The 14,163-nt window shown below is 36.7% G+C and overlaps 1 protein-coding gene and 1 long non-coding RNA gene across 4 annotated transcripts in view; one reads left to right on the forward strand and one right to left on the reverse strand.

Annotated features, from left to right (window-relative positions):
• Positions 1-386: 386 nt before the first annotated feature.
• The window catches only part of LOC136263633 (carbohydrate sulfotransferase 15-like), a 181,836-nt gene continuing 168,059 nt past the window's right edge, over positions 387-14,163 (reverse strand). The window contains exon 2 of one of the 2 annotated variants that reach the window (XM_066058264.1): positions 387-2,929. In XM_066058264.1, coding sequence (XP_065914336.1) covers positions 1,600-2,874 — 1,275 coding nt within the window. In that variant the 5' untranslated portion in view covers positions 2,875-2,929 and the 3' untranslated portion in view covers positions 387-1,599. Of the gene's footprint in view, positions 3,044-14,163 lie in introns of both variants that reach the window. The other variant, XM_066058263.1, reaches the window with a different exon arrangement.
• LOC136264303 (uncharacterized) lies at positions 9,883-13,117 on the forward strand. 2 transcript variants are annotated; one of them, XR_010705060.1, is made up of 7 exons: positions 9,883-10,633; positions 11,545-11,637; positions 11,874-11,940; positions 11,999-12,027; positions 12,078-12,211; positions 12,852-12,915; positions 12,973-13,117. It is a non-coding gene; the product is annotated as an uncharacterized lncRNA (long non-coding RNA). The 2 variants fall into 2 exon arrangements; XR_010705059.1 differs by having other exon boundaries at positions 11,545-11,940.

The raw sequence follows: 14,163 nt of genomic DNA on the forward strand, positions 1-14,163 counted from the left end.
AAAGGCTTCATGCAACTTGAGAGCTATGATTATCAAATACTCACCTGAAAACTGTGCCTTCTCCCCACAATTGCCTGCCAGGCCCAATGGCCTGGACATGCAAAACTACTGGTAGCTGAGTGCTGGTACATCAATGGTGTAGCAATGGCATAATAATGTGTAACACAATACTGTACAACATACAGGAGATGCATATTATACTGTAGAACTGTATGCAACAATGTATTATTGGCAACACCTGAAGATTTGGATTTGCATTAATTACTGTGTAAGACAGCCATATGGCTGATACGACACAGGAGGATGCAACTGTACAACCCCAAATAATACATTGTAAAATTATATGATTGTCTTAATGTTTGGTCCAGCTGCTAGTCATACATGATCTTAAAAACTTAGGCAATACAAGAATTCGTCTATGGTACCAGGTGAAGGTTGAACAGAAGTATATAAAATAATATAAACAAACAAATACCCAACAAACAATCATGTTAACATGCAAACATACTCTTAATCTTGTTCATCATGTAATACAAATCACAACACTTTATATACATATGTGACTCAGTCTGACAAAACTAGTCTTATATCCCAATAAGCCCATCAAATTCTGACTATGCCTGCCTTATATTTTGAAGTTTAATAGATGGTGATATATACCTAAGTAATATTTTTATTGCTTGTGTAAAAACCCCTTGAATTCACTTTACAGAATTGTTTGTATATACAGAATTGTTATAGCTTATATAATATAATCTCAATAGGGGCAGATCCAGCATTTGGCAATGGAAGGGTGCACCAGGGTAGTAGGCAGCAGGGGGTCTGGGGGGCACACCTAAGATACTCTATGTGTTTCAGGACTGAGAAGTTTTATGCACAATCATGTAAATGTGGTCTGCATTGATCAAGAGTTGTAGGGATCATCAGATCTGCAAAAATGGGCCATATAGCCTTTCTAAATTTCCAAGTTTGATAAGTCATAACTCATCACGTGTTTAACCTATTGTTAGATCTGGGAATATTGCTATGTTTGGAGTGTAAAGTGACCAAATGTCAGGCTGGTACCGTACTCACAAGTCAAGTTATGGGTTGCCAAGTACATACAATCGGAAAGGTTATAAGACCCCTTTTTGCAAATCCGATCTCATAATAATATAGTTCAGTCAAGTCTTGAGTTCAGGCATTTATTTTTAGTTATGAGTCAATTGTTCTTTAGAATGGCATATTTTTATTTGCAAAATTCTTAGCTGGCTATTATTACTGGCTAAATGTGTCCATGGGATGGTGCTGCAGATGCAAGTTTTTCATATATACTCTCAGCTACATACTCTTGAGGACTCTTAATGGTGTTGCATGCATTGATTGTTCTATTAGAATATTTGACTGACTGCTCTATTAGAGTATCTCAATCTTGGTCAACATTTTTTGTTTTGTTTGTTTGTTTTGGGGGCAAGTGCCCCCTGTGTCCCCTCAGATCCACCACAGCAGAAAAGGAGATACACAATTATTAAGCCAACATAATATTCATTTTCAGACTATAAGATGGTTTTGTTAGACTTGGTCGCATATATATGTCACACAACTAAGTTAAAATTAACATTAAGCATCTTTCCATAAGAATTTGTCATCATTTAGTAACTGTGCTAGTTTCAAATTGAATGGTTCGAAGAATTCTTGTAGTAACTCTCTTCTTGATGGTAGCATTGGAGGTTTTTTAATTGATAATTCATTGATGTGTTGATTACTCACCACCTTTGCTAACTGGGCATTGGTGAGAGGTGATAATTCTAAAAATTTGTAAAGGTCTCTCATAACATCAGTAGTATTTTCTCTAAGTTCCTCAGATTTCACAAACAGTATCCTCTCTCTTGGAATTACTTGAAGCCAGATGGATACCATGATGTAAGGATGAATGAAGGTAATGAATGATTCACATGGAGGAGCTTCAAGATCAGAATATTTATTGTACAAACATTCCACTGTGGAATAGTTTTGTATACAAGATTTCCAATATTTTAAACTGTTTTCTACGAATGTGTGAAATGTTTGTGGGTTAAGGTATTTCATTGCAATTTTCTCACCACAAATATAATAAAATCCTGAGTACACTTGATCAGGTGGGTTACGAATTGCAACAATATGCTTAGTACCTGGTTGTATTGATTCAATAAGCAAAGGTGTTTCACAAGCAATACGGTCTTCCTTGTGGTGCACATAAGTAGGCCTATTCCATATAATGGTACTGCTTTCATCACCTGTAATAAATGTTCTTGGAGAACTCTTTATCTTTTGAGCAGCATCATCAAAACACTTGAGATAGTATAACAAAGAAGCTGTATCCCTATCCTTTTCATCAAATATTTTGTAAAAAGACCACCAGTGTGGTTCTTTTTGGCAAGGGTGAATATATTCTGGATGTTGTCTGATGTATGACGTAAGTGCAGTTGTACCACACTTTGAGAATCCAACAAGATAGAAGTATGGTAAACATTGCAGTGTTTTGACTGGCTCACCCTCTGTTTCTGCATAAACATGTTTAAGCAATTCTAGGTCACTACTTAAAGGTAGCTTCTGTCGTATAGTGCAATACAAAAAGTTAAACTCCTTAGGAAAGGTATAATTGGCATACCAACATGGGTTTTTAAAATCTGCAAAAAACTGTTCTGAAGGTGGTACCAGAGTCTTCAAGATATTTTGTCTGTACTCATAGCTTTTGTAGACAATTTTATTCATATTCAGTGCCGTGTGTTTACATATGTTGAGGTCTTTCATAAGCCCTGGCGTGAGGTTTACCCTCTCTTTACCCTTAGAAGAATTGAATTCAAATACTTCAAATTCATCATCGTTAGGAATCATCCTGTTTATTCCAGTCATGGTTGCATTACTACCAACTGTCAAATCACTAATGAAATTGGTTGCATGAGGAGAACTTGAGAATGCATACAACACAATTACCACTGTTATAAGTGCAGCCAACATTATATAATAACTTCCTTTCAGATCCATGGGTAACATAGTAAGGTAAACACAAGTCTATACAGGTCTATAGATAAACACATTTATAATATCATGAGCTAAAATTTATACAGGTACATTACAGTACATGAATATAAATGTACACCTTCAAATTAGTTGCAAATGTTACTCAAAACTTATTCTAGTGCTTAAATCTCAGTATCATATTTTAGGACTGCTGCCATCCTAAATAGATGGCTGATAGCTAACCACTTCATTGTCTCACCAAGAAAAAGTTAAACAGAAGGAAATTTCAAGGAATGAATATAGGATTGTATGGTTCTTGCATTGGTGTTTATATATATATAATATAATTCACAGTTATAATGTAGTTTGTTTGCAATATTTAGATTTGCATACATCAAGACTCACAGTAGTGAGTCACGCAGCCAAGGAAAGTAGGGCACATGACTACCATGAGTTATTTACACAAACGACTAACTCTATTAGAATGCACACTTAAAACCTACCTTTAAAATTATTCTTTTGTAAAATAAACCTCGCGATACAACAAAATTTTTGGTATATTGTTATGTACGCATATTACTAAGTAAGTAATCCCTGTTATATTTTAGTAACAGTGCATTAAATTTTGGCGAAAACGTCATATTCTTCTCCTTCCCCTTGTTCGCATACTCGTTAGCGTGAGCCACTCATTTTTTTGACTCATATCTTAGACTGTGATAGTTCCACAGCCTTGGATTTACTATCACAAGCTTTTTGGCTAGTTACGTTTCTTTCAGTACAAATCTTGGAACTCCACCTCTCTTGTGAGAGCCACCATAAGCGATTTTCTAAAGTTTGATCCATTCACTCTTGTGCTTCATGGGACAATCATTAAACATATGGAGTAGTTTCGCTCTATTATGACCTGCCATTTTTCTGGGAAGTGGTGAGTTAATTTCCATAAGTGCACTCATAGAATAATAACGTCACCTACGCTAATTGCTGATTTATTTTGCGGTCTTTTTGAACCCTACCTTAAATTTAAGACACCTCTAACTACAGTAGCATTTATTTACAGCCGGTGAACTTGGTGAAAATTTGGCCGTAAGCATCAATGCTAGGTGAACATGATCAGTGTGGTAAACTCAATGAACTTGCTATCACATACTATTCTCATAAATGTTTGTTATTCAGTTGTTATTTAATAATGGGTCAGAAGTAATTCTAATGCAACCCACAATACAGCTTAGTTTGTGCATTCCAAGGGACAATCCAGTATATAATAAGAAGTTTGAGGCGCATTCTCACCTGCCAGACAATGGCCTTTACTCAATATGTTCACTGATGGTTTTAATGGTGCCTAGAAGCCATACCCTATTGAGGTTGCAAAACCGACAAGTACCTGCCTACTTGAACCAAACTACATTCTTTGGTTTTGCCCAAGCTATGATGCAATACACACAATAACTGTTGTAATAACCAAAGGTGGCTTGTATGAAACTATCAAACAGTACAGTAGTACTGTTTAAGTAGGGATCCCTCCAAAAATGATGCATGCTGCCTAAAATACTGCCTTTAAAAATCATCCTACAGACATCTTACACCACGAAAATTACCTTTACGGAATAATATTAGTCCATCTAACATGAAATACAACAAGAAAACACTTAACGGTGATTGGATATAGAAATTTTTTTAAATTTCCAAAACTTGAAATTTTGTCTCACTCACTCACTCACTGACCACAGTCACAAGCCTAGAGCCCAAATGAAGTAGCGCACAGTCACCATTTTATGCCACAACAAAAACTCACCGGTGGAATGTGCCATTTGGGGTTCTAATGAGTGTACGTCCTGTGCACCTTGTCATTCCTTTTATCTTCAATCAGGTTGGTTGTCTTCTTCTTCTTCAAGCATCGAAACCATACTGAGGCATTAATTTTCTGTATCAACACTTTTCTGTAGACGCCACAAAATTATTTCAGAAAGTGCTTATGCTGCTGAAGAGCAGGGCACTTATAATTTCAAGTGTTGCACGTAAAACATTAAGGCTGCTGAGTTGTCACTTCAACTTTTGCTAACGCCTGGACTGCAACTTAATAGACAGACTGATACTCAACGGCTTGTTCCTCTGAGCATACTGACTCAGCCACTCAGTGCCGTGGTCAGACGGTGAAATCAGCGAGTGATTGGATAGTACTCACAAGAGTACTCGGGTGGATATTGTATTACTTCATCCTGTTATTTGAGGCTAAGCTCCAGATAACTGAAAGGGCCTGTTCGTTCGAACAACTTCCGGCCCTGGCGGTAGAATGCAGACTATCATACTGAGACAGGTCATAGATCTGAGTGCCACTGCTACTACGATCAAAGGTAAGCTATGCACGCTACTACGGGCCTATGTGCTTCCAATTTTGGCTCAGTACATACTTAAATAAGCTCTACAGGAACTTAATAGCTAGCACACAAGTTACACTGTAACTAGCTGTGCTACAGCAAAAAATAAGCAAACTAGTATTTTTTACCAATTGTTAATTTAAAAATGAAGTAGGGATCTAGCTACGTATGCAATAAAAAGTAGTGAAATAAGAGATGAGTGATGGTATTACAGCATAGCTTGATGGGAAAGACCCTACTTTGGCACATTAACTATAATTTTGCTCAATGCCAAAGTAGGGGACTTTCCCACTGAGCTATGCTGTAATACCATCATTCATCTCTTGTTTCACTACTTTTTATTGCATAGCTAGATCTCTATTTCATTTTTAAATTAACAATTTAAAAAAAATGCTATTAGCTTTATGCGTTAATTTTTTTGTCTTGCTCAGTGACAAAAATTATGTCTTTGGTATCAAGTTGTGGTCTGGAAGGTCAAGTCTGCTGTGTGTAGTCTTATTGTTATCAGTGGGTGATCAAAGATACTTTTCCTTAAAGTGCGCACACATTTGATATGATGTCTCAAAGTTGGTGTGAACCTTCTTGGTTGTTGATTTGGGCCAAGTTTGATCATGGGAACACATAGCTCTATATATAGAAGAAAGTACAACAGACTTTATGAATGACCAGGTGTATTCAACATCACTGGAATGGTAACAGACTGAAAAGTCAGTGTTACATAAAATTACATATTTAGGCTTTCATAGTCACCTCTGGAGTAGTCATAGATATAGAATGGTTCTCTTCTTTAGTGATGATTCGGATTGGTTTGTTTAATTTTAAAGGATATCTTATGATGATCCGACTTAAGGGAGGAAGAAGTGTTATTGATTTCCAACATACACTACACATAACAACTATACAAACAATTTGCACATAATCAACCAGAAAAATCTCAAGTGAATACAATGTGGGTGAGTGGGGGCTTAGCCGAAATAACAATAAAGAAAAATTTTGGAGTGTCCATCCCAAGACAGCCACTGGAAAAAACCTGATAGGCTTTTTTTGCCTATCAGGAAAAACCATAAAGTAGCTCTCATGTTGTGCTTATCATAATGCCTAAAAATACAATTGAAATTGTCCATGTCCTGTCATTCTCTTGATCCGGCAACATTACCTAGAGATTTAAGGAAAATCAAGTAAACCATATCCACCCCAAAAACACCTTCGCTGTAAAAAAATGTGCGTCCAAGAAACTACAAATACCCGGAATTAACCCAATGTAAAAAAAATTTTAAAAAAAACAGCTCAGCTGAAGAGAAAAATAACTGGTAACTTAAAGAGCTGATATCTGGAGCGGACAAGAATACAACTAACTACAACTACCAAAGTTTTAATCCATACAACAACACCTTGGCTGTAAAGCAGGTGCTTATACAATTACATGAAAGTAAAACTAACTGGCAACTGAAACAGCTGATATCTGAAGTGGCCAAGAATGAATGCTCATATACAACTAATTCAAAATTTTAACATTGAACCTTTATCATTCAGCTGTGCTCTAAATTCACTCTTGCTGCATCCTTAAGTAATCTCTTTTAATTCTATAATTGGCTGGTAATTTGGCCACCTTTTTTGTTCTATATACTAACTATTAAAAAAGGTGGCCAAATTACCAGCCAATTATAGAATTAAAAGAAATTACTTAAGGATGCAGCAAGAGTGAATTTAGAACACAGCTGAATGATAAAGGTTCAATGTTAAAATTTTGAATTAGTTGTATATGAACATTCATTCTTGGCCACTTCAGATATCAGCTGTTTCAGTTGCCAGTTAGTTTTACTTTCATGTATAATTGTATAAGCACCTGCTTTACAGCCAGGTGTTGTTGCATGGATTAAAACTTTGGTAGTTGTAGTTAGTTGTATTCTTGGCCGCTCCAGATATCAGCTCTTTAAGTTACCAGTTATTTTTCTCTTCAGCTGAGCTGTTTTTTTTTTGTTTTACATTGGGTTAATTCCGGGTATTTGTAGTTTCTTGGATGCACCTTTTTTTACAGCGAAGGTGTTTTTGGGATGGATATCACTTATTTTTGTCAGTGATAGGCTCTACAAATTGGTGAAAAAGATAATTTTTAGATGATATTTAAAAATGAGCAATGCAGAATATTATCTTGGAGAGTCAAAGATGCACCTGTCATCTTGTCTGACAGTGTTATAAAAGCCATACATTCTAATGACTGTTTCATAACACCGTAATTCAGAAGTATGAATTAACAGTGTAGTATGACTGTTCTATTAGAGTAAATCTATCTTTACTGCATGTGATAATTACTGTATCTCATATCTACATGCTTCAGAGACCTTATGCTCAAAAGTGAGCTTGCAAGTGCATAATTATCACATGCAGTTGTTATATACACAGCTAAAGATACATATTATAGTCACTATTATCAAGAGTCCTTAATAAGAGTACAATATGGACTCTTAATTGTTATTATTTTTTTAATACTGTGGTCACAGCTTCAGGATTGGAGCTGCAGAGAAAGGAATAGAGGACTCATGATCAATCATCAAGACTCAGGGAGATGGAATAGTTATGGATATGCAATGCCAGTACTATATACCCCTCAAGGGTGTCACAGTGCAGTATAGATGCAACCAGCTAGTGCATAAGACCAGAGCCTCGATCATCACCTTTTGACTGAAATTAAACAAATTTTTATACCTGATGAAGCAGTTAAAACTAAAAAGTAGCAGTACTTATACTTTCCTGAGGGAGCAAGCCCCCAGACACCTTTGCCTGTTTAGCAGAATAATACTTGAAAGATTTCATTCCAAGTATATTTCTTCATGTACTGATTCATCTAAAGATATTCTCTAACTGAATGACGAAAGTTTCATACTATTATGCAAATTTATAAAATACTGCATAAGTCAGCTCCAGTGTACCTCCATAATATGTTTGAGTATGCTATCAGTGTCACAGGACGTGACAATTTTTATGCTAATAGAGATGCAAAACACTATTTTTATACCATGTTTGCTCGTTTTTGCATCTGAGATAACATGAGATTTGTTAATATGACAAAATCGTTTTTACTGTGTAGGATTGAGCCTTACTAGCTACCACAGTCACCTTTATTCTGGTGGCCCGGACTATCAGCTGCATAATACAGTAGCTGTAGAAAATGCTAGTTAATTCCCCTAGGCAGAGCTATAAGGGTGGAATTTTCCCTACCATCACAGTAGTTCTTCTCGCAGTTCTTTTCCCGGCCATCAACTGCTGTTAAAACATTAATCTCGTCCCTCAGACCCTTCCTCAAGCGTGTTTATCACACAAAAATAACCTAGTTTAGCAGTGCACGAACAATTCTTGACAGTTTATACTATATTCAGGGCTGGGGGAAGGATCAAATTATTGGTCAGGCAAAGCTATCAAAATAACTTGGTAACTTTTCATGGATAACTTACTGTTATAGTAAAATATTGGTCAGGCTCTTGCCTGGGCTGCCTGGGCACTTCCCCCAGCCCTGATATTAAAGTACACATGCATACCACCAGAATCCAGATTGACAACTATAAGAAGTAGTATGTGCAGCATCAGTTGATGATTTTAAGAAATTGATTGACCATGCAGTATTCATCTAACACTACAAGTACAAAGAAAAAATTGGAATTTTCAACTAGAGTAGGGACCGTAGCACATTGATAAAAAGTACTGAAACAAGCTGGAGTAGTACACGATATTAAATTGTATAATCACATTAAAACAATAAGAAGTGTTATATTCCTACTGTGCTCAAGATACCATGCATATATAATGGGAATACACAGTAGGGATATAACATTTCTTATTGTTTTACTGTAATTTAAATATCGTGTACTACTCCAGCTTGTTTCAGTACTTTTTATCGATGTGCTATGGTCCCTACTCTAGTTGAAAATTCCAAATTTTTCTTTGTACTTGTTTGTTAAATTTTTTTTATAAATAGCTAATTATTATGACTGGTGAACCCACGCATACCGCATCTGAAATGGCGCCGCACGCCCCAATTATCGTCTGAAAAGTAAAGTATCCATTACGCTTCATTGTCAGCTATATTTAACCGTTACGCAGCATTTTCGTATCAAGAGCTGTTCATAAAGCACCTCTGCACACCGAGACACTTCCGAAAGAAATGATGCCGCGCGCCACAGTTAGCTATATCAATTATCGTATGAAAAGTGAAGTATCCATTACGCTTCGTTGTTGGCTGTGTTCAACCCATTACACAACAGTACGAATCAAGAACTATTTGACAAGCACCTCTACTATCAAAATCATAGATATAGGCTCTAATATCTATGGTAGCTATAGCTATGTGTATGTAATTGGTCTACTTGTACTTTTTTACCTGTTGATCAGGTGTAACAGGCTGTTTACCCTTACAAATTACCTGTTAATAATAACAACTATCACGTGAACTACGTAGGGGAAATCTCGTGGAAAGTCCCTAATCACCTTAAGCAGACACACGTGATAAGCAGACACACGTGATAAGCAGACACACGTGATAGGTGGTTATAAATTGAATGTTTAAGAATAACTCGATAGTAAGGTGTACTTTAAAGAGAAACTCGTCCCTTGTGAGAAACTACACCGCTTGAAGAAGTAAGAGTCTGGTACTCGATGATATATGGCGGTCTTGAAGGCTAACGAAATGAGGAGTGAAGTTTGTGTAAAGTGTCATGGCATCGCCACACCATAGATTATAGAGATTCACTGCGCTTGTGTGATAGGGCTTTTGGACCTGTCCACCAGATGTTGAAAGGAAATTCATTCCACCAGATGTTGAAAGGGAATTCATTCCAACTTGTGAAGTTACTGATGTACTCATTCAGTATTGGGGTCCACGGGGACATCGATGATTATTTACCTGTCAGCTGTAAGTAATGTCACAACAGAAGGAAAGGAACCATTTTCATACCCCAATGGCGTACTAATTTTCTCAGTTTATATGCACTCAACCACAGAAATGTAGAACTTTGGTTGCAGGTGGAAAATAAACACCTTTTTACTCAGCTACAAGAGATTCGCCCATAAGGCCATAAAGGCCAGCTGGGATAATATGTTGAAGTGAATGTCATTAGAAGTGGAAAATAAACACCTTTTTACTCAGTTTAATACAGGAGATTCACTCCGCTGGGATAAAATGTTGAAGTGAATGTCATTAGTACCAACTTATTAGCCAGTATTGGACAATTGCAAGTGTCCAGATTATGCAGTTGTCCTCGTATTCAAGTTTACACATTTAGGTAAGTTCCACTACATCCTATGTACCATGAAACCACCTAACTTCATAGGAGAATTTCAGGGTAGATATCTCATAAACCCTGGCTGGCCATGGTACATTAAGTTAAACCATGGTTTAACTTAAATGTACCATGGCCTTGTTATCTGATGAGGTAACGTTGTTTGTTTTTATAAGAATCCTGGCAGTATTCGATTGTGGGAATTTATTATTGCTCACGTGATGAAAACCATGAACCCAATTTTGCTTTCTACAGTACTCAGACGGAGGCGATTCGACACCCTTACCACCCTATGAGTTGGCAAATGGAAGTTTAAGGTGATAACCAGTGTCATGGTTAATTCACAATCGAGTGTCCACGTGTTTGATTACATACCATGCCCACTTTTCGTATATCATGAGGTAACCACTCTACAGCAAAGCTTATCCCTCTAGATGTTTAGAAAATGTTGTAAACAGTGGTTAAGCGATGTAGCAACTGTGAAATACTTGTTAAATCACAAAATTGAGTGTTTCCGTGATATTCATAGGATTTACCTGTTTATGTTAACAAACGTAACTGCAGCTGCTGACCCATAATTGAATTTTACAAGACTGTCTATATAATAAATCCAGCGTGTTGCCTCGTATTGGCTTGGGTGATTAGTCACCCACCACAGTAGGCTATTAGCCTACATAGTACATATATATCAGTTGTATCACGTGCCCTCGTGATTTGCCTGATATGTACACCCATGCTCTCGGGCCTAACGGCCCTCGAGCTTGGGTGTACATATCAGGAAAATCACTTGGGTACATGATACAACTATTACATAATCTATTACTATATCAGTATGGAATAATGCTTATATAATATTTTTCATATTTTTCAATACCAGTGTATTGTATTTAACACCCGCTTGTTGGTTGTTACAGGTCATCTGGTCATACCGGTTTATCCACTAGTAGTTGGATGTGATTATGGTATGTAAGTTGCTGGAACAAAGATACAAGTGTCATGAATTTCAGGTCAGAGGAATTGTATTATTGCAATCGTTCTTTTTGTAGTTCTCAATTATCAGTGACCAGGTTGTGATAGTGTACTTTTGTTTGAAAAATGTCCTAATGTTCTGGTTTACATGCTTACCCAACAGTTATGTTATTTATTTAACCTGGGATATAATTCTTTGTTCATTTTGATTATCCATTCTATTATTGGTACAGCCTGACGTATAGATTTCTTGTACATTCTCTTCTTAATTCAGTGCCTGGTGTATTGTTTCATCAGTTATTGAAACAGGTGTCTTTGTGGTGTTGCGACCGATATTCCAGGTTAGTTGCAGGTGTGTTTAAAAAAGGTTAACTTCAGTGCCTGCTTATTCTTTTACAGGTCTTGGTATCAAGTGTCATGAATTTCAGGTTAGTTGACGTACAGAGGAATTGTATTATTGCAATTGTTCTTTTTGTAGTTATCGATTACTAGTGACATGAAGGATGTGAATTTCTAGGCCAGTCTACTCAGATGTATCAGGCATAGTGTGCTGATGGGACCAAACAAATATTCAGTGTAGATTGTAGTGACATCAAGGGTGTTAATTTCCAGGTCAGTTTACATGTTGTGATGTTAGTGATTTTTCCTAGTACCCAGATGTTAAGTGTATTGTATTTAATATCCACCTGTTATGTTTTTAAATTATGGCATATCAGTGTGGGCAATGCAACAGTAAGCCTTCTGCATTGTAGTAAGCATTTGTTTCATAATTATGCTGTTGTCCCGGAATGGCACAATTTTCGGGTAACCAGCTGCAGTGTGAATCCAGTAGCACAAACATTGTATTATGACCAGGTTGTGATAGCGTACTTTTGTTTGACTGATGTCCTAATGTTCTGGTTTATAGTATTTATTTCCTAGTACCCACATTTTGTATTTAATGCCCGTTAATGTGGACAGTGCAACAGTAAGCTTTCTGTGTTGTAACTATTTGTTTCATAATATGCTGTTGTGCCAGCACGGTCAGTTTTCGGGAAACCAGTGTGAAGTCCAGTGGTACAAACATTGTGTTATGACCAAGTTGTGATAGCGTACTTTGTTTGACTAATGTCCTAATGTTCTGGTTTACATGCTTACCCAACAGTTATGTTATTTATGGCCTGGGATAGAATTTTTGTTCATTTTGATTATCCATCCTATTATTGGTACAGCCTGGCATATTGATTTTTAGTACATTCTCTTATTAATTCAGTGCCTGCTGGATTGTGTCATCAGATATGATACAAGTGTCTTTGGTGTTGCGACCTATGTTCCAGGTTAGTTGCATGTGTTTAATTTAAGGTTAACTTCAGTGCCTGCTTATTCTTTTACAGGTCTCAGTATCGTCATGCTGACATACAAGAGATCATCACTATCGTTAAACTATTTTTAGTAATGTCTTGATGTGATGTTGATTAACATTGTGTTACGTGTTGTTGTATGTTTACCATATGGTAAGAAATTTTCATGGCCATCTTATCCATGAAATTTGAATATTGTGTAAGTGTGTGGAACAACCCCAACTCATTTATTTTATTTATTTATTTATTTATTATTAATACTGTGCAGACCTCCATTAGGGAGTATAAAGCACAGATACATGCAAGAAAACAAAATGTACAACATTTTAGACTATATAGCTGGGTTAATACAAAATAGTCTACAATCCTTTTCTGAAAGTCATCTACATTGGTTGCTTCAATTGCAGTAGCTGGGAGGCTGTTCCATATTTTGATAGTGGCAGGGAAAAAAGAGTGCAAATAAATGTTTAAGTGGGCTGATATCTGTCTGAATCTGTAAGAGTGCCCTCTTGTACATGTGGTTATTGGCATAGGAAGGTGGTAACTGGAAATGGATGTTTCATTATGTAATATTTTAAAAAGCATGATAACCCGTGAGATTTCTCGCCTACACTCCAAAGATGTCCATCCAAGTGAGCTTAACATCCCTGTGACACTAGACATAAAACCATAATCACCAGTCACAAATCTTGCGGCTCTACGCTGCATATACAGGGTCACTGGCAAACCACATTCCAGCTACAACACTACGACTGAACCACATTCGAGCAATCCATTATAAAAATTTGCTGCGCCATCTATGTGTGCATGAAAGCCACAACACAAGCTCCATGGTTAGGGACCCGCCGATTATGCTGGCATAATTTTGAGCATAATAGGTACCTAAAAGCATTGAGCATAATGCCAGCATAATAGGTTAAATATTTGTACGATGGTACAAATTCTTGCTGGAAAAACGACAATTGCAAAATAAGATCGATATACTCTAATAGAGCAGTCAGTAACTCTAATAGAACAATCATCAAACTGACTGTTTTATCGATCTTTTCTCTTACATGTAGCAAGAATTTATTATTTATGCTCCAGCCACTCATTTTTTTCTATACAGTGTTATGCACCTATCAATGTTAAGCCCCACTACCCCCCTCCCGGGCTTACTAAGGGATTAGTGGGGGATTTTCACCGATTTGATCAGAAATTTTGCCCCACTAGTGGGGCATTTGA

This window comes from Dysidea avara, chromosome 8 (assembly GCF_963678975.1).
Source record: "Dysidea avara chromosome 8, odDysAvar1.4, whole genome shotgun sequence".
Taxonomy (NCBI): domain Eukaryota; kingdom Metazoa; phylum Porifera; class Demospongiae; order Dictyoceratida; family Dysideidae; genus Dysidea; species Dysidea avara.